Source organism: Thermobia domestica, chromosome 3, assembly GCF_964235325.1.
Source record: "Thermobia domestica chromosome 3, izTheDome1.hap1.1, whole genome shotgun sequence".
NCBI lineage: Eukaryota > Metazoa > Arthropoda > Insecta > Zygentoma > Lepismatidae > Thermobia > Thermobia domestica.
The window spans coordinates 24,885,602-24,912,410 of record NC_137456.1 but is presented as its reverse complement, the minus strand read 5'-3'; the positions used below and the strand labels follow the sequence as shown (position 1 = coordinate 24,912,410).

At 36.0% G+C, this 26,809-nt stretch overlaps 1 protein-coding gene across 2 annotated transcripts in view; it reads left to right on the top strand.

Annotated features, from left to right (window-relative positions):
• nonC (serine/threonine-protein kinase Smg1) overlaps positions 1–26,809 on the top strand; it is a 358,879-nt gene that overhangs the window by 94,253 nt on the left and 237,817 nt on the right. For both annotated transcript variants that reach the window (XM_081750559.1, XM_081750558.1), the window contains exons 28-38: positions 111–412; positions 3,166–3,357; positions 7,939–8,248; positions 9,547–9,707; positions 10,939–11,166; positions 12,554–12,638; positions 13,843–14,158; positions 17,931–18,226; positions 20,509–20,677; positions 22,738–22,891; positions 25,369–25,488. In XM_081750559.1, coding sequence (XP_081606685.1) covers positions 111–412; positions 3,166–3,357; positions 7,939–8,248; positions 9,547–9,707; positions 10,939–11,166; positions 12,554–12,638; positions 13,843–14,158; positions 17,931–18,226; positions 20,509–20,677; positions 22,738–22,891; positions 25,369–25,488 — 2,333 coding nt within the window. The remainder of the gene's footprint in view (positions 1–110; positions 413–3,165; positions 3,358–7,938; positions 8,249–9,546; positions 9,708–10,938; positions 11,167–12,553; positions 12,639–13,842; positions 14,159–17,930; positions 18,227–20,508; positions 20,678–22,737; positions 22,892–25,368; positions 25,489–26,809) is intronic.

Genomic DNA, 26,809 nt, shown 5'->3' with positions numbered 1-26,809 from the left:
TTCTGTTCACAAATGAAATGAAGTTTTCTCGTTTCAAAGATTCTGAGCAAGTCATCGAAATTAGTAATCAAGAATGGAGTGTATTCAATAGAAAGTTTTTCTTTTCATAGGATGCAGCTTCATTCAAAATGGTACAATTCCAGTAGTCGATATGGTGGTCGGCCGACTTCTACAGCTAAGCGTCGCTCATTGTCCGCAGTTAGCGAAGTGTTGGAGTCAGTTTGCTTCGTGGTGTTATAAATGGGGAAGAAAAATGGTTGATTCTGCAAGTGAAAGTGGAGGTCAATTATCTGATTTAGATAAAGCAGCCATTCAGAAGTTGATGCCAGATGGAACTACATGCGATGATCTTGATAAAGTGTACAGTATTTTGAGTCAGACAAGAGCTGTAGCGGATGAAGAGGATATTGAAGTAAGTAAATTAATAATTCTTTAAATACAGGGGGCGGCAAAAATATCTGATCGTTTTTAATTATTGATAACGAACTTGTTACATGACTTTTGTACATGTTTATTTATTCAGCATATTGGGATATGTGATTATTCAGTTTAAAATCTTTTGTCGTTACGAATTCTATCGAGGAATTTGAAGCTTAAAATATATAAAACGATAATCATTTTTATTGCTCTGTATGGTTGCAAAACATGGTCGCTTACTCAGAGGGAAGAACGTAGACTAAAAGTATTTGAGAACAAGATCCTAAGACAAATATTCGGACCCAAAAGCAAAGGGAATGAGGAACGACGGAAACTTCATAACGAGGAGCTACATAACTTATACCGTTTACCAAACATTGTTAGGGTCATCAAGTCTAAGAGGCTCTGGTAAGCAGGTCATGTAGCCAGAATGGAAGAAAATAGGAACGCTTGAAAAGTTTTAACTGGAAATTCAATCGGAAAACGGCCATTAAGAAGACCTAGGCGCAGATGGGAGGACAATATTAGGATGGATCTCGCAGAAATATGAATACAAAGTAGAAACTGGATCCAGTTTGCTCAGGATAGAAGTCAATGGAGATCTTTCGTGAACGCGGTATTGAATCTCTAGGTTCCATAGAACATAGAATTAGTTAGTTAGTTAGTTATTATTGTATAGGTGCCATTTAACAGTCATTAAACAATAATCTTGAAACCATCAGATATTTTTATAATATTTAACATACATTAAAGCCATCAGATATTTTTAGTGTTCAACTCGCATTAATCATCCGTTAAATATTATTTAATTTAAGCTAGTAAGTCCCCATTCTTTTTTATATTATCTCTAGTAAAGCTATATTCCACAGAGTATTTTGTATATCTTATTAACAATTTGTGTTCTTTTTTTCGGTGTCTTGAGATTCCGAGTACGACTCGCGCATCTTGTCCTGATGTTTCTCCGTGCTTTTCGTTATTTTTACTAAGCATTGGGAGTACATCTTCATGGAAATGATACAGTGGCAGCACTATTTATGAAAAAAGTCTTTTCGTGCCCAGGTGGCTAATGCAGTGGCCCTGCTTTCAATGTGGGGTGCTTTCCTTGGGTAGAGACCTGAGTAAAGGTTTGAAGTCTACTTTAAATAGTATCCCATGTCATATAGTCTGGGTACTGAAAAAGTACGTGAAACTGCCAACCATCCAAACATCTAAATCAAATACCAGTATAACAGAATTTTAAGTACTTTGAAATTATTTTACTTGCAGCTAACTGTAATTCCTGGAAACACCTCGAATTTCTTAGTTTTTGGGTTATTCCTGGAGTCGTGATCAATGGGGTAAGGAACAGGAGAAAGAATAATTAAAACATCAGAAAAGTGAAAGGAATGGACAGGATACGAGGATCATTCATAAATAATGCAAACTAATTTTTGTGTACTTCCACGTTTAATTTTTTTATAGTATCTCTTTACGTGTCTTCAATGTAATCTCTCTCTGCTACTCAGTGACCGAGTCCCAATTTCCAGGAAATCAATGTTCCATCTAAAACGCCATTTTTGTTCGCCTGTCGAATGGTTTAGGTACTGGCGGTAGAAAGCTCTTCTGGAGATGGAAAACTACATTCACACATAGATTGTTTCAACCTGGAGAATAGATCGAAGTCTGATGAACTTTGTGGAGCATGAGGTAACATCTCCCAACCATATTCGCGTAATTTTTCACTTACAACGTTCTCGAAGTGCGAGATAGCGTTGTTATGGAGGATGAGTGGACCAGCCTCGAGCAACTGAGATCGGGTTTTGTGCAGTTTTTGCAAGAAACCACGATACTACACTGCTGTGACACTTCTTCCACATGGAACTTTGTCTTTTGTGATGATTCCTTGGTGATCGTAAGCAAAGATCATCATTTGTTTGACCTTAGACAGATCTCGGTAAAAATTTCCTGATCGTGGGGAGATGCACCTGGCCACTCTTTCGACTTTGATTTCAACTAAGGTTCTGAGGGCACGGTAACCCAGTACTGAAGCTCTTGCCTCTGATGCTTAGGGATCCTTTTTCTGTCCTTGGCCAAGTAAAATTGTGGCGGACAATATTGTGTCCGTGGGTTTTCTCGGAGTACTCTCGTTTCCTCCCACATTTTCATTCCATCAGTTATATCATTTACTTGCCTTAGCCCAAAAGGTATAATCGTGGGACGTTAAACTCCGAAATTTCATTTCATTCTTTCAACTCAGATTTAAAGTATCTGACCCATGTTTCGTAAATAGCGACAGTTGGGTCGGACTGTTGCGTTGCCACGCAAAGACGTAATGTTCAATCTTTGCTCTTCAACAGCCACAGTACCCGAGATACTTAAAGCCTTCGTTTCCAACACTTGTTACTGCGAAATACTACAGAGATACAGGGTCACAAGCCATATTCTGTTGCTTCAAGAACCCAGCTTCAACTGACATAAGTTTTACTGTGATTGCTTCAGCCAATCTGCAGTGTTGCCACCCGTTCATATTTATGAAATGACTCTCGTATATGCATGTAAAATTTGGTTATTTACAGATAACAGTATTTTCGGGATTATAATTTTGATGTACTATAATATTACATGAAAGTGATCTACATATTGCTGTTCTGTGAAACAAAAATCTCCAAGTTACCTTGGTATATCAGTAAATATAGATTTAGTAAAACTCTTATTTGTAATATTTCAAGTTACTTATCGAACTAACAATTCATTATTCTCTAATTACAGGATGAAAACATCAAGACCAGCGAAATGATCCATAAACAGCTGCAGAGTGTAAGAGCTCTTCAGACAGTCAACATGGAGCGATTGTCGCAATTAGTTGACATATGGCGTCAGGCTCAGAAACGTGTATATAGCTACTACGTATTCGCAGCATTAGCATATTTTAAATACTTGGATCTGAGTGGTGCGAAAGGAGTAAGTACATAAAATCAGTGTGTTGTTATGTAGGCTAAACACAAAAGCAGTACTTTGATTTCAGCTAATACTGAATGTAAATTTAATGAAATATTCTTACACGTTGGTGGTTACAATTGTATCAATTATAAAATTTAATGTGGTATCAATGAGGTCACATACATGTGCGCGCATCCTGTTACTAGGCAAACATCGGTGCGATAATCTAGTTCTGATCGGACTTTCTGCGTAATATTCAATGTGATCAAATTTGTAGCCTCAGTGATGCGTTTCTGCAGATGATCGAAATTTGCGGGTAATTGAAGTCCCTGTATTCTCACATTGTACCTGTTGATCTTATCACTTAGTGGAAGGTCACTTATCACTGAAAATGATCTTCGACAGCAGGTTATCATAATTCTTCTCGGGTTAATTCTACAATTAACGCCTGGAGAGTCCTGCAAAATTCAAGTCGCTTTTGCGGGTGCAACTATTGAAACTAATAGTTTGCAGTCTTGCTTATCGTGCTTTGCTTGACGTGTAGCTCCCATCCATCTCTTGGTGTTGACTTTTTGGAGGTACAGCCTTGCCTGACAGTATTACCATCACTCTGAAAAACATTCCCGTTCCCTCCACATATCATGTCAACGATATTCCCCTATTATACATTCTGCTAATAATGATCTTGGTGTCATTTTTGATTCGAAACTTACATTCTCTGACCACATTTCCTCACTATTTAAGATTTCAATGCGAATCTTGTGGCTTCTTTATCGATTTACTGAACTACGTATTGTGTCATCATTATCAAATTTTTATAAAACTCTAATAGCGCCCAACATCGAATGCTGCTCTCCCATATGGGCCATGGCAGCACCTACAGATGTCTCTAGACTTTATTCCATTCTCAACTTCTTTATTTCTATAGTACATTTTCGTGTTCCGGCACTTCGAATATTACCTAAGGAGGAACTCTTGCGATATATTAATATCCAAACTCCGAGAGTACGCAGAAATAACTCTGACCTGAAATATTCATAAAATAGTTAATGGAAACTTAAGATCGGAAATACTACTTCAGAAACTATCCTTACGTATCCCTCCCCGCATAACCCGAAATACCTACCTATTCCATCGTGTTCACCCTAGGTTGGCGATTATACAGTGTTTTTAGAATACCGAACTGTTATAATTATTTAACAACTGATGTGGACAGTTTTTTTTTTCTCGAGTTACCCAGTGTTTGAAGAGCAATTAAACGAGTTTTGGCAAAATAATATTGCTTTTGTACTATTTTTGTGTGTGTGTGTGTGTGTGTGTGTGTGTGTGTGTGTGTGTGTGTGTGTGTGTGTGTGTGTGTGTGTGTGTGTGTGTGTGTGTGTGTGTGTGTGTGTGTGTGTGTGTGTGTGTGTGTGTGTGTGTGTGTGTGTGTGTGTGTGTGTGTGTTTGTTTGTTTGTTTGTTTGTTTGTTTGTTTGTTAACATTTCCTTGTAAAATGGCAAAGTTGTGCAGTATCTAGGAATTTATTCAATAAATAAATAAAATATCTTAGCTGCCCGCCTAGCTACGTAGGGAATTGTGATAATTTACTCTAATTAAAGACCTCAGTTGGTTAAAAATATCATATTTATTTGATTTAATTATTTAGAGATATTGAGAGTACATGATTTCTCAAAGAGAGATGGGTAATCAGTTTTTTTTTTTTTTTTTTTTTTTTTTTTTAAGCAATACTGTAAATAGAAAGGCTTCTCCATCGCGATAAACCAGTTGTTCCTAGATTGGTAGTCTGTTAAAGTGTCCCTTTCTCTTACAACAGATACATCCTTCAAATAGGCTTATTTGCAGACTGATCCAAATTAAATTTGCATTATAAAGCATGCTCCAGTCACAACGCTGATGTTCTAGCAAATACAACAGCCGTCTGGCGATGGCAGGAACTGGATGTAAACTTTTTGCGTTAATGTATCTGCGGTCCCCCATAATTTTAAAACATATTATAGTAAGATTTGGTTTTACAACTACTTAAAAGGAGTGCTTAAATTGTAATGCACTGTAGACACCAGAAAAGAGACCTCTCTCTCTTTGAATTATTTGGCGGCAAGAATTTCAGCAATAATTCGATAGGAGGGAAAGAGCGAAATCAATTCTCAGTAATCTATCGAAAAAATCATTTTCAGATTGGTTCCAAGTTTTATTTGTCCCTTCCTTTGAAATACGTACGTTGTCAATAACATGTATGGTTTTAAAAAATTCACCTCTCCACTCCAGAAGAAAAGTGTGGGGCAAAATGACTCAGTGGTAGAGCTCTCATCGATGGTGTGAAATATGTCTGGTAGATCCACGGACGCAAGTTTGTGGTGGACAGTATCGTGTACGTGGGTTTTCTCAAGGTTCTCCCACGTTCCCATTCTACCAGTTCTTTCATAATCATTCCCTTTCAATAAGCGTATGTCTCCGTTAACCTAAAGAGCATAAGCGTTGGACATAAAACTAGGAATTTCATTTCATTTCATTTTTTCCCCGAAGAAAAGCAATTTCCGTTATACTTGATTAGTTCTCGTATTATTCTTGGTTGGTAATTCAAAAGTTGAGAACTGCTTTCCCTTCTATCCGTATTTCAGAATAATTATTATTATTGAAAAAATTGTCTTTATACCTTACAATATTTTTGCTGTTCCGCACTTTAATCATCATTCCAAATTTTCTTATGTGAAACAGTAACAAAACAATAGGTATCAAAAACAATGGTTTCCTGTTTGTTCAATTCGCCAAAAGCTTTCAGTACTCAGGAGTATTTTCTTCAATCAGGTGAAGGTTAGGGAGAATGGGTTCTTATCGCCATTATTGGCAGGTGGTTTGTCACAGGCTTTCGCCCCCTCTCCTTCCTGCCTTCGTACCTTCTATCATATCCCTCATAATACAGTTTCTTCCTTCTCAACCAATGTTTCTCTTCCTCTTTTTAATACTTCGAATCCTAGCCTTATTTATGTCAACCGGTGTCGAAAGATAGTTAATTACCTATCCTATAAGGTAGCTAAAAATGTCTTTGCCGTTCGTGATCATCAGAAACAGACATACAGCGCAGGGTACTCAGCGTTAAGTGTCGAAGTAATCTCCAGCAGCGTTCATCACTCTTTGCGAACGTTCCTGCAGCTGCGCAGTGCCCTGGCGATATAACTCGGAAGTCTTGGATGTAACAAAGTACATAAGTGAATCCTACAGATCTGCCCCAGTGTCGAAGGTTTTCCCACGGACGTTTGTGTCCAGAGAATGAAACAGGTGCTAATCTGATGGCGTTTGGTCCGACGAGTATGGTGGATGGCAGTATATCCCTGCCATGTTGCACCCGTTACAGCTGCTATGAGTACAAGTCCGCAGTTATGGTGTGGCTCGGTGATAAGTGCTCATAATGCACCACTTGGCGACTAGCTCATCAAACGTAGAACATGATCTTGGGTGGGTGCAGAGGTGGTCTTAAAGTGTGAGGCACAGATCAGTTGGTGGTAACCAAGGTTAAGTATGCGTGGGATTTACACTGGACTTAATTTTCGTCACTGTCGCTGTCGACCAAATGTGGGTGTGTTGTATCCAGACAGCAACGACAAACAGGCTACCACTTGTTCAACTTGTACGCCTTCCTTATGCGGTGCTGATAAAGTCTGATTGTTCCTCCGGAAACCCATAAGTGTTCGGCATATTCAACGTACGTTTGGCTGCTATCTCCGTCTATGGCTGCTTTCCGGGCTTCGTCAGCCACCTGTGTTCGCCGATTGCGGGGTTCATCACAAACTCTCTGATCTTCCGACCTGGACCACTGCATCATCCTCAAATGCCTGATGTATTTGGTGACTTGATGTGGGTGCTGACAGACCCACCGCAAACAACCATAAACGAGGCGCTTCTGTACCTCAATTTGTCTTGGACATTGGACGAGCTGTGTCTTTGTAACCTGCCTGAATTGTCGCCGGCCAATAGTCTTCGCTCCCCCTCCCAATCACTTTTCCGGAGCGTAAGTCACTTCGTTTCTCTGAGCGTTTCATCAAATTGGACGTCAAAACCAGCAAGAACGTTTTTTGATTATCTTGTTATATTTGATACCGACTGGTTAGTTTCAGCCTTCTTTTTTGTTTGTTTGTTTGTTTTTAATATTTACTTTAGGGAAGGAAATCTTACACCACCCAATACACAGTAACATTCTAACATAACTTTTAGAAAAGATAATTGAACTCCTCTAATAATCTGAATAGACAGTTTTTGAAAGAACAATACTTTTTCTGCGTTGTCTTATTCTGGTTTCTCGCCAAGTAAGGTGTTTTTTAAATGACCAATTTTTCTCTGTAGTCATCAGTTTTGGGTCTAGAGTGATATTAATTGCTTTTTAAATTTTAGTTCGAAGAGTTCTGTGTTATAGTACACTATAGTGTGTATGTGACTATAATAGTGTGTCAATTTCTTGAAGTTTCCTGGTTCAAATTTAATATGATTTTATAAGAACGTAATAAACTTCAAATACAGTTTTACAAGAATGTGGTATAATCCAAAAACCGTTATTATTTATTTATTTTAATATACAAAGTAGATATTATTTATTTTCAATTCCAGGGCGAAAACTGTGCAGCTATGGCAGATAACAACATAACGGCTACACTAAGATTACTTCGCCTTATAGTGAAACATGCATTGGAGCTGCAAGATGTTCTTGAAGAAGGTCTGACTTCCACACCAACTGCTCCATGGAAGGGCATTATTCCTCAGTTGTTTTCAAGATTAAATCATCCGGAACCTTATGTTCGTCGGAGGATCTCTGAGCTTTTGTGCCGAGTAGCGGAAGATGCGCCACATTTAATTATGTTTCCAGCTGTTGTAGGTTCATCGGCTGTTCTAGAGAGGTCTAAAGATCCTACGTCGTCTAGTAAGTTAATCATATATTTTTATATTTATATTTTTAAGGAATGATTGAATATTAATGAGAATGATGTATTCCAACTGCCAATATCGGCACCAATAATAAAATACGTGCCACAGGCTGCTTGAAATTGGAACAATGTATTAAACATATTAAGTTGAGAATATATTGGTTGGCCCATAAGTTCGGTTTCTTAAGTTTCCCATAGAGTGAAGTGACACTCTATAGTACTGTAGGAGCACTCCATTATCTTTGTCAATTCCCTTGTTGTTTGGCGTGGTTCGTCGTAATAAGTTGAATCGGTCGCTCCTCATCAAATTGAACGGAGCGTCCGGTGTGATGCAGGGCGAAATTGAATTGTTTAAATCAATTTTGAGGCGTCCTAAGAGGCATCACTTATTCGCTATACATGTCACAAATCTCTCTCAAGCAGCTTCTGCAGCTTTGGCACGTTGAGTAAACACAAAAAGCAGATGATGTCGAAAATGTTTTTTGCCAACTTGACATTTCATTTTAATGACCTGAAAAGAACAAAACGTATATCAGCATTAAAAAAAAAAAAAAAAAAAAAAAAAAAAAAAAACGAAGCGCACATTTTTGTAGAGTACACAGTTCTCTGACGAATACCATAAAACGCATTGCTAAACATTTTGCTTTTCACGCAAAATTTTCACTTAAAAGATAACACCAGGACTTACGGGCCAACTCAATATATGTATACGCTGATAAACACCTTCATAGAAATTACTATTTAATATACTTCCAAAGTGTAAAGATTGTTAAGGAGAAAACTTGTCAGATAGGTAATAATTTCTACTGTGGGTTCTCTCGGAGTTTTCCTCTTCCTCTCAATTCTCATTCCACCTATTCTTTCATAATCATTCACTCTCGTTAATTATCTGTTTCCTTCAACAGGATAAACGTGGGGCATTAAATTTAAGCCTTCATTTAATTTGTTATCCAAGTCGGCTAGCTTAAGCATGCGTAAAAAGTACGTATACGCGGAAACTTCATAACGAGGAACTACATAAAATATATCGTTTACCAAACTTCATTAGTTTCATCAAATCTAGGAGACAGATGCAGATGCAGCAAACCTAGGTGCAAATGGAAGGACAATGTTACGATGGATTCGTAAAATTGGGAATACAAAGTAAAAACTGGACCCAGTTGCTTAAAGACAGAAATCAATTGAAAGCTTTTGTGAAAGTGACATGGAACCTCCGGGTTCCATAGGCCATAGAGTAAGAGAGTTTAGTTAAATCTTTTCATATGTGAAGTGACATGTTATACTTTGTTTTCAGGGTTGTTCTGTAATTATCTGTCCCAACACTCTGGCGATGAAGAATTAGAAGATGAAGAGGAGGATGAAGACGATGATGAAGATACTGCAAGTGGGGAAGAAAACCAAGTGTCAGTGCTGAAAAATTGTTTTCTTGCTATGGTTGAAACTCTTTCAAAACAGGTTCGTACTACATGAATTGTTAATGAATTGTATCAGTATTCTATATTTATTACTGTTGTATCTGATACATTTTAAGCCCAAATTATCTAAATTTAAGTGTAGATGTGTATTGATTTGTATGGGCTGGAATATTTGCGCACACGCACGTCAGCATTTCTTTTGAACTGTTTAATTTTACGCACTGGAAGTACGAAAACAATAAAACATTCTTACGTCATATACTCTCTGTATGTGAGTAAATGTAATGTTTTCAATATTTCGATTGAAAATCGTCAACTTTAGATAGAATTAAGTTGCTTCTTAAAATGTCGCTGATCTGAGTTTATCCAACAACAAACTACGGACTCATGTTTTCGAACACCTGACCCCGTAGCATAGTCGCTAACGCTCTAGTCTTTAGTGCAAGTGGTGGAGTTCGATTCCCGGTGAGGACACTCGGCCGAAAGTGTAAAAGCTTTTTTAGGCCAGCCATCTTGAATGAGGTTTTCCTGAGTTTTTCTCATTCATACCAGGCAAATGCCGGGACGGTAGCTAACACATAGGTCCCAGGCGGCTTCCCTCCTTCTCCAATTCTTTCTTCCGTTTCCTCGGATAGTGTGATCGCCGAGGGATGTTATCCCTCATAGGTGACGGGCTAACATGGCCATAGATGACGAAAGTCCAGAAATCTATTTTCTAATCTTAGTCCTAATCCTGTTTTCGAACACTATGATCTGTTTCATCAATTGATATTACTAGACGCAATATTATTGAACTAGATTGATTCACTAGATGTAACATTATTGAACAGCTATATGGTTAGAAATTATGCTCGTTGTTGCTTAGACTTCAAGAAATTACACTTTTTTTATTTTTTTTTTTTTCGGTTGGCCGTTATTCGTAAGTTGTATTGCCACTGATGTTTCCATTATCTGCATCCATTATTAACAGTGTCCGTTATTCGAGTCATTTTTCCATAAAAGCGCTAAAACCGGATCTGGCTAATTTCAAAGTGCTTGTTAATTGAAAATATCCGCTATTGAGAGGTGTATTTGGAAAAAAAATAACATTGTAACTTATTATACCATGTATCAGCCATACTATTAATTTTCTGTTTCATGTTTCTCAAACCAAATAGTATTGAATCATATACGTGCTTTTGGTTTATTCTATGCATTTGTTATTGTTTATAGTCAGAAAATATTTCTGTATAAACTTTATTATGCAGTCATTTTTTACTTAACACTTTCAGGCACCAGAAACTATATCTCAGGTCCAATTGCTGGTTCAAGAACTTCGCCGAATTACTTTATTGTGGGATGAGTTATGGTTAGGCACTTTGGCTCAACATCATGCAGAAATATCTAGAAGATTGACACAGTTAGATTTAGAGGTACTGCGCGTTGAAGAAAATACTTCATTGACTATAACGGAGAAGGAGAAACTGATCGCCGAGAAGCATCGCATTATCTTAAAACCGGTGAGTAAATTACAAGTTGATATATAAAATATTCACGTTATCTGAAGCACTCAAAAGAATGTATTTTCTTAGACAGTTTCGATGATAAACTAACTTCATCGTCGGTGTGACGCACCCTGCTCAACAAACTACATTGTAAAGAATTATGTGGTTGGCAGTATAGCTATTTCCGGAATTACGTTCTTTTGGGTGCTTGAGATAAGATACTATATTTATATGAACATGTATTCCTTCGTTTTATAAGTTGCCGGATATTTAATACAAAATATAGTGGCAGCGGCTTTCGGAAATATCTTCGCTGTAATAAATACGTTAGTACTGTAAGGTTAATTGTATCACAGTACTTAAGTGTGTATGCACTGAAATTCATTGGTGATTTTATGGGGATGTTACTCTTATAGTATAGCACTTGTTCAGTTTCTTTCTCCATGTTCGCCAAAAATGGATTGTTGAAGCTAGTGTATCGCTTGAAATCTTATCCTGATCCACTAGTATCTGATTTGCAGGAGCACCACATAGAGCCTAGATTTCTGTTTGGTAAAGTTGGCGTAGGATATTTGCCAGCCCCGAAGTATTGTTACTTTACCATTGTAGTTAGCTCATGTGGTTCAAATCCCACGTTAAGTTGTAAGTCCATGTCTTATATAGACTCACTGCTGAATTGGACGCTAAACTCACCTAACTAACCCGCTGTAACTAACCAGGTAACGGTTCATACTCTTGTTTTAGACGTTCAGCAATATGACGAGGTAGCAACATACGGATTCTGCTTTTATACCGCCTTACTAGATTCATAAACCGTTTAATAGTGATAGGTCGTCGAAGTGTTGTTTCCTCAGAAATTTGGCTCATTCTTGGCGTACCTATCTTTCATAAGCCTCCAATTTCCAACGGGAATTTCAGCCTCCAAAAAATCAAAATTGAATAAAGAAAATAGAAAAAAAAATCGGGCCCGCCGGCTTTTGTCAGTTACCTTTTTTACGGCACACACGAGAAGCCTTTTTTGCAAATAGTGGATCTCCTCATCTTGCAGTGTTGGTTGATCCTAACATACAAGTATTTTGCAATGGAAAGGGTAGTAATATAGCTCTCCTAGAAGAGTTCTATTCTTGGTGGCATTTTGCTTCATACACTCACAGTAAGCTCGTAGCATACAAGCTACGTATATTTCATGTTAGTAAGGACTCTATGCTGGTAAGGCGTCCTGTATTAAATGAAAAAGCATGTGGAGTAAAGGGTCACTTTGTATACTATGGAATAATTTTCACTTAATAATAATAATAATAATAATAATAATAATAATAATAATAATAATAATATAATTTTCTGTTGTTCATGTATCTGGAAAGTATTTGTTAATATTTTGTTGTGCATTAATGTCTTGCAGCTGGTGTTTGTATTGGAGCAGTTACATGCAATCACATCAGTAACACCTGAAACACCCCATGAAAAATGGTTCCAGGAGAAGTTTGGTACGTATAGCTGGTTCTATAACAATATCTTGTGTCTGATTTTGAAGAAATACTAAAAATTCAGATTGATTTTATAAATTTTAGCAGAGTAATTTTCTTTAAAATTTTGAGTTATGTCAAAGACAAAACACGATCATTTATAGTTAAGATGTAAGATATTTAAAATTCTACAACGTTAGAATCTATAAGTATAGAACCTTTTGTTACGCTAGCACAATTTATAAAATATAAGCCAAGATAGCTTTTGTGTTACTTTAGTGGGTCGCACAAATGCTATTTTATTTTATTTATTTATTTTGTGCAATTGTAGATGCGTTACGTTAAACTCTAAAAAGACAAGAACATGCTTTGTTCCTTAGAGATTAAAAAATGGGACATAAATTAAAGTAGACTGAGAGAAACAATAAGTTTTATAAGAAAAAGCAAATAGTCAAAGCTCATAGATAAATCATCACGGTAAACACCATCTTTGTGGGCTCGAAGTTTGAATTAACGTTTTTAGCCAAATTTATATCCACGAGACTTTTAATTTGAAAGAAAAAATAATTTAAACATTCCCACCTAATGAAAGATCAATTTAAAATCGTGATGACATCAAATGTTAAAATAAACTGTTTAGTACTGTACTGTACTTTATATAGTATTAAACCTTACCTTACCAACTAATTACATCCCTGATTAAATATTCACAAATTCCAAAATTAAGAGTAAGTTACGTAAATACAGATCTAAATATTTCTAACTATAAATGCTATCATTTAAAGTAACGTCTCTATTATAATGTTAATTTATTTTATTTTATTTATATTTTTACATATAAATAATGTTATAAATTAAAACCATCTGTAGCTTCTCTCTTGAAATGTTCATACCTTCTATATGAGACTTTCGGTAAATATGATACTTGTTTTCTTGCCTTGTGTGTCTTGCTCAAGTTCATACGTCAGCAAATTACAGAGGTGCTTAAATTGTACTGTTATTCGTATTATTTAATAACTAGTCTGTACAGTAAAGAAATTTTAGTAGAAATGTTTATACAACCCTCGAACATTTACTTTCTGCAGCCGTTGAAACTACACAAATTACTGTGTCTGTGTTAACGTTCTACTTGAATGCGGTTCAGATTTATTTATTGAAGGACTTGAATGTAACATGAGAAAAATAATGTGAAAGTATTAATTTTTTATTTTATTTATTTTTTCAGGGGAATACATCAAAGACGCATTGCAAAAACTAAAGAACCCCGCTAATCCCCATAAACCTCAAGAATCATGGCAACCATTTAAGCAGCTTCAAGTTACACTCCAACAGCGAGCTCAGAAGAGAACCGCGTACACCTTGAAGATGTGTGATATTAGCCCTGCGTTGGCTGGGTTAAAGAATACTGTGATAGCTATGCCTGGAGTTACGTCATCTCCTGGGAAGATTATCACCATAAGTGCTGTGGACAACAATGTTGCCATTCTTCCTACCAAAACTAAACCAAAGAAACTAGTATTTCATGGCTGTGATGGACAAAAGTAAGTACAAAAGTGTCCTCATTATTTGCATCAGCACTAACTGTGCTATCAATAAACTTATATTGTTTAGAATTGGGAATGTGTAATCATATTATTAAGGACATGACCAATGAATTATCAGGGACATATTAAGTTTCATGTCCTTGTTACACAACCAAATCTTCATCAACGGTATAGTTTCTGTTGTTTTTCCAAGTCTTTGGCTCACTGTATATTATAGGTTAAAGTCGTACTGAGGCGCGCAGCCGGAAATTTTTCTTGGGAGAGGTCCCAACTTTGTGGGAGGGCCCAATACTGCAAGCCACTAGGTCTGTGTAGTATTGAGCCAATATTATTCTGCACCCGAAAAGACTATAAATAATTTTAAAATACTTCCACTAACATTTTCAATATATATATATATATATATATATATATATATATATATATATATATAATTAGATCGTTTTTATAAGAGAAAAAGTACAGATGAAGTGTGAGATCAAATTCTCATGCTACAATTTTTTCCCTGTCAAACATGTATAGTTTTATTGACAAAGTGTGCAAATGTACGTTGAGATAGGATTTTTTTTGGAGGGGGGGGTCTGTACCTGTTGGACCCCCTCCCCTCCGGCGTGGGTTCGCCGGTGGTCGTGCTTAATTGGAAATCCTAATTGTTTACGTTTAACTTGTTTAATTTTGTTGGTATGTTTCCCTATCAATTAACTTGCATTTACACAAATATTAATTCTTAGCGTACGCGACTTTGGTGTGGGAGACCCGGACTCTATTTCCGGTGGGAGCTCATGTGGTTCGAATTCCACGTTAATCAGTAGGCCCATATCTCATATAGCCTCGGAACGTTAAACTCAAAATCAACAACTCAACAAACGTTAATTCTCAAATGTAAATCTGCTTATAGCCCTTGTCCTAATTTGGAATAACCAAATTGAAACAATGCGATTTTTAAGTTACGATTAAACTATCACAGTAGTTGTAAATCTGTAAAATTGCCTGCACGCGAGCACCTTCTATTGGCATCAAGCAGGCAGCGTTATACACAGACTGCGACGTTTTCCTTTTTATATTAAGGGTATGCAATCTTGTGAACAACAGAGTGAGAACGTTGTTTTCTCATACTTCATACAAATTTTAACTAACTTTATTGTCACATATTATCAGTTCAAACTAATAAAATTAATCGATGGATTACTTGTTCCATCATTTACTATACAGAAAAAAATATTTAAAAGTAATATTGAATTAAATTGGAAATGCTAATAGGAATGTATTTCCAACAGAATGCTCGATTGTTGTACACTTTAATTCCCGTTGCAGAGCCTCGTTATTCATGTCTGTCGGTAATGTCCATCTCTTTTTCTAATTTTCTGTACTAACTTTGAATTCTCTCACTTAAAACGTTAGTGCCAAGGACCTGGCATACCTTTGGTATTGCTGCATTTGCATTCCTCCTTAGTTTAAATTCATGAAATACACACCCATAAAAATCCTATTAGGAGTTCACAATGTTGGATTACACTTCTTAGGATTTCCACGTTGCACTGAGAGTAGAATATGTCGACTTCTAGCATCTGCCTATAGGATTATCTGAATTACGCGTACGTTGACGCTAGAAACAGAAAACCAACTATATTAAGTATTTCAAGATGGATGAATTTTTAAGTATTTGGTATAGTAGGTTTTCCTTTTATAGCGTATATTAATGTGTATGTATGTGTTTGCAAGTAGACAATTGCTGTGTTTAAATGGCAAGAAACAACAGTGAATATGTATAGTGTTCAATTATTGGACTTTATTAATGAAGATTTAAGCATATTTTTCTAAATAGTTTTAGTTAGACTAATTGGAGTTAACAAAGATATGGTTTAAGACTTAATCTGACTTTTCTGTTTGTATAATCAGAAGAGGAAAACAGAACTTTTTCGAAATATTAATGCTAGTAATTTCTCCATGATCGCTCACTTTAGTGTATGCCTAAGAGACATTCCATGTCAAATCAACAAGTCATCAGACTTGACCATCTCAGATGTTTGTAAAAATTGATGCACAGCTTTATTACATTAGGAGATTTAAAAAAAAAAAAAATACCCCTCTCCTCCTGAAAGTGTCCCCGTACAGGATGTTCAAAAATTTCAAAAAAGGGTATTTTTTCCGTTACAGTGATTATCAAAAATCGTCATAAAATGGTTAATATGTGCACTAGAGACATGAAACAAACACCATTGAAAAGCTTAAAGATTGCTTTGCAAGTTGTACTATATTGAGAAAGCCTTTACAATAAAAAATAATATTTCAAAAATTCAAAATCAAATTTGAATTTTGAATTTCGCACCGAAATGTCCCTGTGATTTTTTTCAAAATTATCCAGATTGTAGTCTCATATGTGTACTAAAATACCACAAAGTTACATTTTGGACACTCAATGGAATCCGATTCAAAATTCAACATAAACCAAACATTGCAAGATATTGACCATGCGAATTCTGAGTTCAGATCGATAACCATTTGCCTGTAGCTATTTACCTGCAGCATCAAAAGAACTTATATTCAACTTCATTTGTTTGTTGATGTATTCATTTGAATTTACACAATTATCCATCTTTCGAGTTATTTAGACAGATATTACGTTTCCGAACAAGTACTCAATACAAATCATTATTCTTGTTAGAAAAAGAAGAATTTATAATTGTTTGTGGTGAAAGTGTGTGTGAAGGGGTTGTGAACAGTGCCACAGTGTTTCATAATACATTTGATTTAAATATTGTGAAAGGGAGGGAAACATATCCCTCTCTTTCATAATAAGTTCTTTTTCTTGTTTCAGTGATGCACTTCCACATGTTTCTAACAGCAATCCTGAAATAAAGAAATGAAAATAACATGTATCAATGTTGCCAATATAAATTTAGAAACATCCATACTGACTAGCAAGAATAATGACCTGTATTGAGTACTGTTCGGAAACGTAATACCTGTCTAAGTAGCTCGAAAGATGAATAATTGTGTAAATTCAAATGAATAGATCAAGAAACAAATGAAATTGAATCTAAATTCCTTTAATGCTGCAGGTAAATAGCTACAGGCAAATGGTTATCGATCTGAACCCATATATTCACATGGTCAATATCGTGCAATGCTTGGTTATATTGAATTTTGAATCGGGTCCCATTGAGTGCCCAAAATGCACTTTGTGGTGTTTTAGTACACATATGAGACTACAATCTTGACAATTTTGAAAAAAAAAAAATCACAGGGACATTTCGGTGCGAAATTCAAAATTCAAATTTGATTTTGAATTTTTGAAGTATTATTTTTTATTGTAAAGGTTTTCTCTGTATGGTACAACTTGTAGAGCAATCTTTAAGGTTTTCAGTGGTGTTTGTTCCATGTCTCTAGTGCACATGTTAACCATTTTATGACAATTTTTGATAATCATTGTAACGGAAAAAATGCCCTTTTTTGAAATTTTTAAACACGCTGTATGGAGTCACTTTCAGGAGAGGAGTAATATTTGTATTTTTTCATCTTCCACTGTAATAAAGCTGTGCATCAATTTTTACAAAAATATAAGATGGTCAGATCAGAGTTTGCCATTTTATTGGTTGATTTCACATGGAATGCTCCCTAATATACTTAAGGAGCGTTTCCAATTTATCGTACAAAAAAAGACTAACTTAGTTCATCATTACAATACGATACATTTGGAACAGCGGATCAATGTATTATTAGGTGGCTGTGAACAGAAAGATTAACTTTTTTCTCTTTCCTTCTTCAGATATACCTATCTTTTCAAAGGATTAGAAGATTTGCATTTAGATGAGCGCATTATGCAGTTTCTTTCCATTGCTAACACAATGATGCAGCGTGCTCAGAAGAATACGCAGAGGGTGTACAGGGCTCGACATTATTCCGTTATTCCTCTTGGCCCACGCAGTGGCCTTATCAGTTGGGTGGATGGTGTCACGCCATTGTTCGCTTTGTACAAGCGATGGCAACAGAGGGAAGCCTTTATTTCGTCTTACGTACAATCACAGAAGGCCCAGTCGTCGTCAAACCCTCAGCCAAGCAACAGTAAGTATTAGATTATGATTCCTCTGCTTGTAATGTAGTAGTTTGATATAAAATGTGTCTGAACCTGACAGCAGTCTAACAAAATGTTTCATGTATACATGAGTTGAGCGTTGTGCACATTCGTATTCTAATAGACAAAAGAGTTTTCATCTCAAAATTTCAGTCAGAACGTTAAGTGTCTTCACTACAGCGAAATTAAACTACCGCTAATTTTAGAGTTTTTCTGTAGTATCTTCAAAACAAATAAAAATATTCGAAAAGCAGAAACGTAGTGAACTAGACAATACGATGTTGCAAGTGATACCTTTACCACATTTCACCTATCTGCTTTTGGTATGCCGCTATTTACAGAACCCGCAAAAAATGCTAAATCTATCTACAGTTACAAATTGAAAGCAGATAGATGAGTTATGATACCGGTATCACATGCAAAATCGTATTGTCTAGTTCACTACGTTTCTACTTTTCGAATACTTTTATTTGTTTTGAAGATATTACTAAAAAACTCTAAAATTAGCGGTAGTTTAATTTCGCTGTAGTGAAGACCCTTAAAGTACAAGACATTATCAACTCGCATTGTTTGTGTTTCGATTTTTGTTGGCAAGTTCTGAACTTAGCTACTTTCATCTTGGTTTCTCCATTCTTTTAAATACTGCAGAGTAAACGAGTCGTTGAAATTATTAGCAACAAACATTGAAACAAAACACAGTTAAGAGAGGTTATATTATGTTGTGTTCTTTCTGTACCATAATTCGAAAGTTTAAGTTAGGTTTACCATGGAGGAGCTCTGTGTTAGTAGATCTATAAGCCTAAAATGACGTTACAAATAATAATAATAGTACTAGTATGAGAGATGATTAAAAAAAAAAAAAAAGATTACAAAGCATAAAACTTATATGTTATTCTCTGTAACTTAGCGAAAATGTATTTGTAGATTAATAACATGTCTGCCTTGATGAAGGTTTGAAGTCTTCGGATTCTGACCATGTATACCCGAAAATTTGACATCAAAAATGAAGACTCGTCTGGAAAATTGGTCAAGTGTAGAAGTAAAGTCAATGGTGCGTTTCCTGTGTACCAAAAAGCACTACATCTGCTGACGCTCATAGGCAGATTGTAGAGGTGTATGGGAGGCTGAATTTCAAAGCAACGTGTAGGAAAGTGGTGTCGTGTCTTTAAAGAAAGACGAATCACTATTGTTAATGACAGCCCTGGGCACATCGGTAGACCCGGTACTTCAACCACCAGGGTGTCTATCGGTCACGAAAGTTATGTAATCAGAAAATGGTCACGAAAGTCTAGAAAAAGTTACGAAATTTAGCTTTTGGGTCACGATTTTTTTTTTTTTTTATATGTACAAATATAAGTACAGACTGGAAAATTTTGTTCTATAAAACATCAAAATTCACTGCCAAAAGTGTCTTATGATCAGTTTTAGACGCTACCAAATCGCAAGCAAAGCACACTTCTATCGCATGCATGGAAATTCGGCCTAATTCGCACCCCAATTCACTCTTGAGAATATTACGAAATTTTATGGTTTGGTAAAGAAAAGGTCACGAAAAAGTCACGAAATTTCATTTTGGAATTTTAGTAGACACCCTGACCACTGACGTTAGCTTGGAACGATTAGAGCACCCGTTCTACGGTCTTGACCTAACCCCAGTGACTTTCACATTTCCTTGTTCTAAAGCTGCCCACCATTATCTGGCATGTGGTTAGGTCAAAACCACTGCTTCACGGTGGCTACGAGAACTCGACGTGGATTTCTATGCAAATGGTATAAATAACTTTATCTGCCATTTTGATAAGCTGTTGAACAAAAAATGATTACCTCGAGGACTAGGTTGAGTGCCCTCTATCATCAGGTGTGTTGATCTTCAGCTATGTCTCATCCATAATCCATAATAGGCTTTGTACCGTTTTATATATATATATATATATATATATATATATATATATATATATAATATAATATCATCCCTCGTAACTAAGCACAAGCCAGATTGTTTTCCCTTTGCATGGCTGGAGAAAAAAAAAATATTTGCGTAATTTTGTGGTTTACTTTATCGTTGAGCTCCTCCGTGGCTAAGCGGTTAGCGTACGCGCCTATGGCGTGGGAGACCCGGGTTCGATTCCCGGCGGGAGCTCATGTGGTTCGGATTCCACGTTAATCAGTAGGTCCACGTCTCATATAGCCTCGCTGCTGAAAGGGACGCTAAACTAAATTCAACTCAACTTTATCGTTCACTGTATTAATGTTGTGGCGTTTAATATTTCAGCTGCAGTGCAGGTGTTGCGACCTTCAGAGCTGTTCTACAGTAAACTGACGCCACTTCTAAAAGAGAAAGGAGTGACTAACCTCGACAACAGGAAAGAATGGCCATTATCAGTTCTTCGACAGGTGTTAACTGAACTTATGGAAGAAACGCCGAAAGATTTAGTTGCCAAGTATGTATACGTGTTATTTTATTTATACACTAACTGAAATGCCTGTGCTTTGCATGAGAAGAATAGATTTATGAAAAAATGCCTGAATGGTACATTTAAACCTCTTTTACTTAGAATACGTGTTTCAGTCACGTATAGCAGAAACCTGGTCAGTTCAACTGTTAAGTGAGTTCAAAAATTTATTTTAAACGGTCAGCCGTTTCCTCAATTTCACCATTTAAAATATATATATATACAAAGTGGGAAATTAAAATGTAGAAATTGCTTTTTTATTCCACCCCGTTAAAACCAGAATAATCGAAAACGTTGGAATGTGTGTCTGCTTATTATTTATTAAGAGTTTATTCCGATTTTTTTCTTTCTAACTTAAGAGTCTCGTGAGATACTCTCCTTTTTGGTTGAAATATTGATTATTATGAAATATAATGAGGCTAGGCTTGAGTAATACTTTAGGGCAGAAAGTAATTGTTGGGTTTGAGCTGTACCGAAAAGAAAGAGAGATAGAAAAGGAAAGGAGAATGGTCGCTCAGTAGTTAAGGAGATATTATGATGTTGTTTATGTTGTGTGGTGAATAGCAAGTTAGTTGTTAGTGGAGTTAGGGGTTTGTACCAGAATAATGTTGTAAGATAATAAACTCAGTGAACCGAGAAAGTGATGTAATTAGGACGAGATGTGAAGATGTTCAGAGTATAAGATATGTTTATAGTGAAGAGTAAAAATAAGGAGATCCAGAAAAATATATGTTATTGTATATGAGTAGTGAACAAGAATGTCAGAAGCTTTAAAAGAGAAGTTTATAGAGTATTACTTTAAGCAAGAGTTTTTTAAACAAATTCTATTAGAAATAGCTCAACAGCGAGCAACGTGTTGTTCTGTCAAATTCATCATCCAAATTTGTTCCAGTTACTGCATATTTGTGTCTTGCAATGTGCAGATATCGTCGCATTCTAGTCGCCAGCGTAAAGTGATCCTGACACATTTGCGTATCAGACATCTTCGTCTCACTCTTTTCTGTTTACTGTGTGGCGCTAACTATCTGTATTGGGAAGACGGTATCATCCCACTGAATATTCAGCACATTATTTGTACAATGTCCAGAATACTAGTAGGATAAGCATTGCTAAATTATACGTAGTTCAAGGCTAGTGATAATCATGTACAAAAATTCATTTCAAATGTTCAGCCGTTTCACCGCGATGCCATCATAGACAAGATTACTTCCTGGGACCGCAGTATTTCAGCGATAAAGCCCTTACGTATTGTGCGTGGGATCCTTGGTTCGATCCCAGCTCGCGCCAAGTGGGCTTTGTGGTGGATAAACAGGTATTCGTGGTTTATATAAGAGACTTTCCGGTTCCTCCCTCTTTCTTCATTCCACCATTTTATTCATCATCATGTCTCCCTTAGCCTCGATATATAAACAAAACAAAAATAAATAAATAAAACTTCCAGTTTTATATATAGAATTTCACTTCTTTATAGTTAAGATTGACTAGGCTACATTTGTTTGATTTTTTATTAATAATATAAAATGTAATTAATGTATTATTGATAATATAAGTGTAATATTATAAGTTTCCATAAAGTAGTGCCTCTATGTTATATTCAGCATTGTTGCAACCTCTGGAGGTGTTTCAGAATTGATTTTAACTCATTAGTAAATGCTTCATGAATTTAAATACTAAAATTTCGCGACGCACTCTATAGGATACGGGACACGCCGGTTGAGAACCACTGGACTAGGCTGTGTAATTCTATAGAGAAAAGTACCAACTTTTATTATTGTAACGTAAATTTATATGGGATTTTAAAATTAAATTGCTTTTATTGAAACAGTGTAGCAAAGTTTGCTTCCTGAACTAGTAAAAATTTTATTACCTATCCCTCTGTCGGCGGACGAATGATCAGCATTTCAATGGTATTCTATAGTATGTGTTAAGTATTTGGAAATTTTATTATTCCCGTTACACTAATGAATTGATGTTTGTGTTAAAATAAATGCACTGTTAAGCAATTTCCATCTTAGAGAGTGTTGTCATAATATTTTTATATTTTGCAGAGAATTATGGTGCCAAAGTGTAAACGCAGCAAGTTGGTGGGAAGCGACACGGACATATTCGTGTTCTGTAGCCGTGATGTCAATAATAGGGTATATAATTGGATTAGGTGATCGACATCTGGACAACATGTTAGTGGATCTTTCCACTGGTGAGGTAAGTGTTTTATTTTAACACGAATACAGTCTGGCACAGTTTAAGAAAGTAACATTCAACCATTATATGCCTTGGAATCCTAATTGGAAGTACCTAGTATAATTCGGCCAACCAATCTTGTTGTCTTTGACAGCGACACTCTAACAAAGAGTGGGAAGCATGGTTGCTCAGTGGTAGAGCGCTTACTTCTGGTGGTGGCGGCGGTTCGATATCCGACCAAGTAAGTTTGTGAGAAAGTGGTTCGGAGTCCACGTTAATCAGTAGGTCCACGTCTCATATAGCCTCGCTGCTGAACGGGACGTTAAACTCAAAATCCAAATCCAAAAACATCGTGTCCGTGGATTTTCTCAGAGTACTTCCATTTCCTCCCAGTCTCATTTCACTAATTCACTTGCATTAATTATTATTCATCATATTAATCACTATTCACTTGCATTAATTATTATTCATCATATTAATCACCATTCACTTGCATTAATTATTATTCATCATATTAATCACCATTCACTTGCATTAATTTATTATTCATCACATTAATCAATATTCACTTACATTAATTTATTATTCATCACAGTAATCAATATTCACTTGCATTAATTATTATTCATCACAATCAATATTCACTTGCATTATTATTCATCACATTAATCAATATTCACTTGCATTAATTATTATTCATCACATTAATCAATATTCACTTGCATTAATTATTATTCATCATATTAATCACCATTCACTTGCATTAATTATTCGTCACCTTTAGCTTAAAAGGCATAATCGTGGGATGTTAAACCGAAAGATATTAACGGAGAGTTTCGATTTCATACATATGTTTTACGTTTTATTCAACACTTCTTTTAACAGAGAACATAAAATCAGCAAAAACTGTTTTTTAAAAAATGTTGGTAATCACGACATACACTGACTCACAAACTACCGATGTTATCAAAAATCTAATATATTATCATTTATACGTTTTACATAATTTGTATGAATACTAGGAACAATACAATCTGATTAGGGTTTCTAGAGCATATGATGTGTTAATATTTGTTAAGTGTTTCAAGTTTCTAAAGTAGTGATTTCCAATCCCTGTCCGCTCGCTACGCATTAGATTCTAACTTAAAATGTTCTGGCATACTCATAATTGTAATACTTACTAACACGTAAGGTAGCTGCTAATTCAAATCGTTGATACTTACCAACCGGCTCTATCAAAATTATTTTGTAAAATTAATAAAAATGCAAGCTTACTAAAGCATCGTGATTTATTAAGATCCAATACAATCTTAATGAGCACTATCACTTTCGTCAGTTGGCGAAACCTCATGCTAAATATTTTTCATACACTAGTTTTATTCTTGTTTTGTAAAAATGTGTTTTCAATCCCAAGCAGGATCCTAAACGACTCACGGCAGTCGCTGTCCAGACAAGCTCCACAGAATATCTCCCTCTTATTTTTCAATATCTTTCCCTCTTTAAATGCCTTCTTTTTTTCTTGACCTTTAGTTTGAGGAGGTGCTGTGTTTTGTTTTAGACTGACACCTTAAGAATAGTTCAACCCTTGGATTAAACTAATTTTTTTTTCCTTTTACTATGCGCTTAACACAAATTAACATATACATCTGAGATAAACTATATAATCCAATCTTTCTTTCCCAGATAATTCCTTTGATTGATTTTTCACCGTATTATTGAGTTTGGCCTTGGTTTACATTGAGTTAACATCTGTTATTTCTCACTTGCGTACTTAATTTCCCTCTTGCACATTTGATTTTTCATTTGTTTTCCTAGAAGCATTGTTCTTCACCCTGCTGCTTAATCTGTTTGTTTTTATTCGATTATGTTTATTATGTAATCGTCTTAATCCCAAGGATTCCGTGGGATCCAATATAAAGAAACTAATGAAAATATATTTATGCATCAACAATATTTTATAAGTATTTGTTGAAGTAAAAGCAGTTTCTTTTCCCCTCTACCTGTGTATATGTAAATATCTTTCACTAGATTTTAATGAATATCTAATATCAAAGATTCAGTGGTAGAGCGTTCACCTCTGATGCGTGGGATCCCTAGATCGATTTCAGCTCACGCCAAGTGGACTTTATGCTGGACAAACACCGTGTTCGTGGGTTTACTTGGGGTTCTCCCGTTTCCTCCCACTTTATTCATTCCACCATTGCATTTATTTCTAATCATCATTGTCTCCTCTAGCTTAGCCGACATGACTGTGGGACGTAAATCTGAAAGATTTCATTTTCATTTCATTTCGTAATTTCGCCTTAAAATAGACCTTTGATCATAAAAAATTCAATATAGTAATTCAAATACAGAGCTAAAAATTTATTTCATTTTTTAGATGAAAATTGAATTAGGGAATAGCTAGCTTAGAGAATTCAGAAAATAATTCTAGATTTAGTATCAGTAGCAGTAATTAAATTATTCGATGTAATAATTGCACACTGTTCAATTCACAGGTTGTCCACATTGATTACAACGTGTGCTTCGAGAAAGGCAAAACATTACGGGTTCCAGAGAAAGTGCCATTCCGTATGACCCCGAATATCAAAGCGGCTCTGGGTGTGACTGGCGTAGAGGTAAGTGTTACCTTCAAGTATTCACTATGGTGTAATATTTACTGTACAATTTTATTTCAGAACATTTGCTTCTTTAAATCTATAGTATTGTGTGAAATCTCTCATTTCTGGTGCGTGAAGGCTTATGAGAATCTCGCTGTCGAGTTGTCTGAATCTGTCGATGTTTAAAACATGCTGTCGATAGGGCTCGAACTTCGGGTATGATCACACTGAGGGAGGAATGCGAGTGCCTGAGATCACGGGGTGGGTTCTGATCGTTCCTGAGCCGATTCCCTGATTTTGTTGAATTTTGTGCGGACAGTTCCGGTGATGTACATTATATTGGTTATATTTTTGTTGCCACCTGATACGACACGGAACTTGGTCTGGTGCCACTGAACCAGTACGTGACGTTTGGGTGCGGACGTTTGGGCCCCGCCGTTTGGGCACTGGACGTTTGGGCGCGAAGCCATTTGGGCGCCAGACGTTTGGGCGCGAGTTAAATTAAAAAGTCATTGTGTTAGGCGCTGAGTACTAAGTTCGAATCAAGATATCACAAGGTGTCTACTGTAGTGGAAGTCCTTGAATTGTACTGGATTTTGTTTTACATACTAGAGATATTGAAATCTGAAAATTCTAAAAACTGAATTAACAATTAAATTTTGTAAATTTAAGTTTCAACCAAAGTTAAGTATGCTTTTTATTTGATAACTTTTCAAGCCAAAGGTAAGTAGACCAGACTAGATATGATTGACTGCATTGCGTACATAGTGAGCCTATTCCATTAAAAAACTTAAAGCAGGACTTCTACTGTAGTTATGCAATAAGTGTGAATGTCAAACACATTTCTAGTGGCTGAATGACCAATATATGTACACTTAACTATTATTTTTCACTTTGAAATCGTTCTTTATTTCCTTTCGCCACTTTCTTTAGTGCAGATTAAATGCTTACAATGGGACGAAAAAAAAGTGTGTTAAGTTTTGATTTTTATATTGGAATGTTAATAAAAAAAATGATACAAGAAATACAGCATACTACAGTTCCTAAACTCAATGTCTTAGACACCCCGTATTAATAGCTTTCGCTCAACTCGATTAGGATTTAGATTTTTGGGCTGTCGGCATGTAAGGCCATTTAGCCCGTCACGTTTGAGGGGGCACACTATCCGGGAAAAGAAAAGGAAGAAAGGATTGGGGAAGGAAGGAAGCGGCCTGGACCTATAAATTAGGTACCACCCCGGCATTTGCCTGGTGTGAATGAGGAAAACCTCATTCAGGGTGGCCGGCCTGAAAGAGCGTGTTACACATTTCTGACCGAGTGCCCCTACCGGGAATCGTAC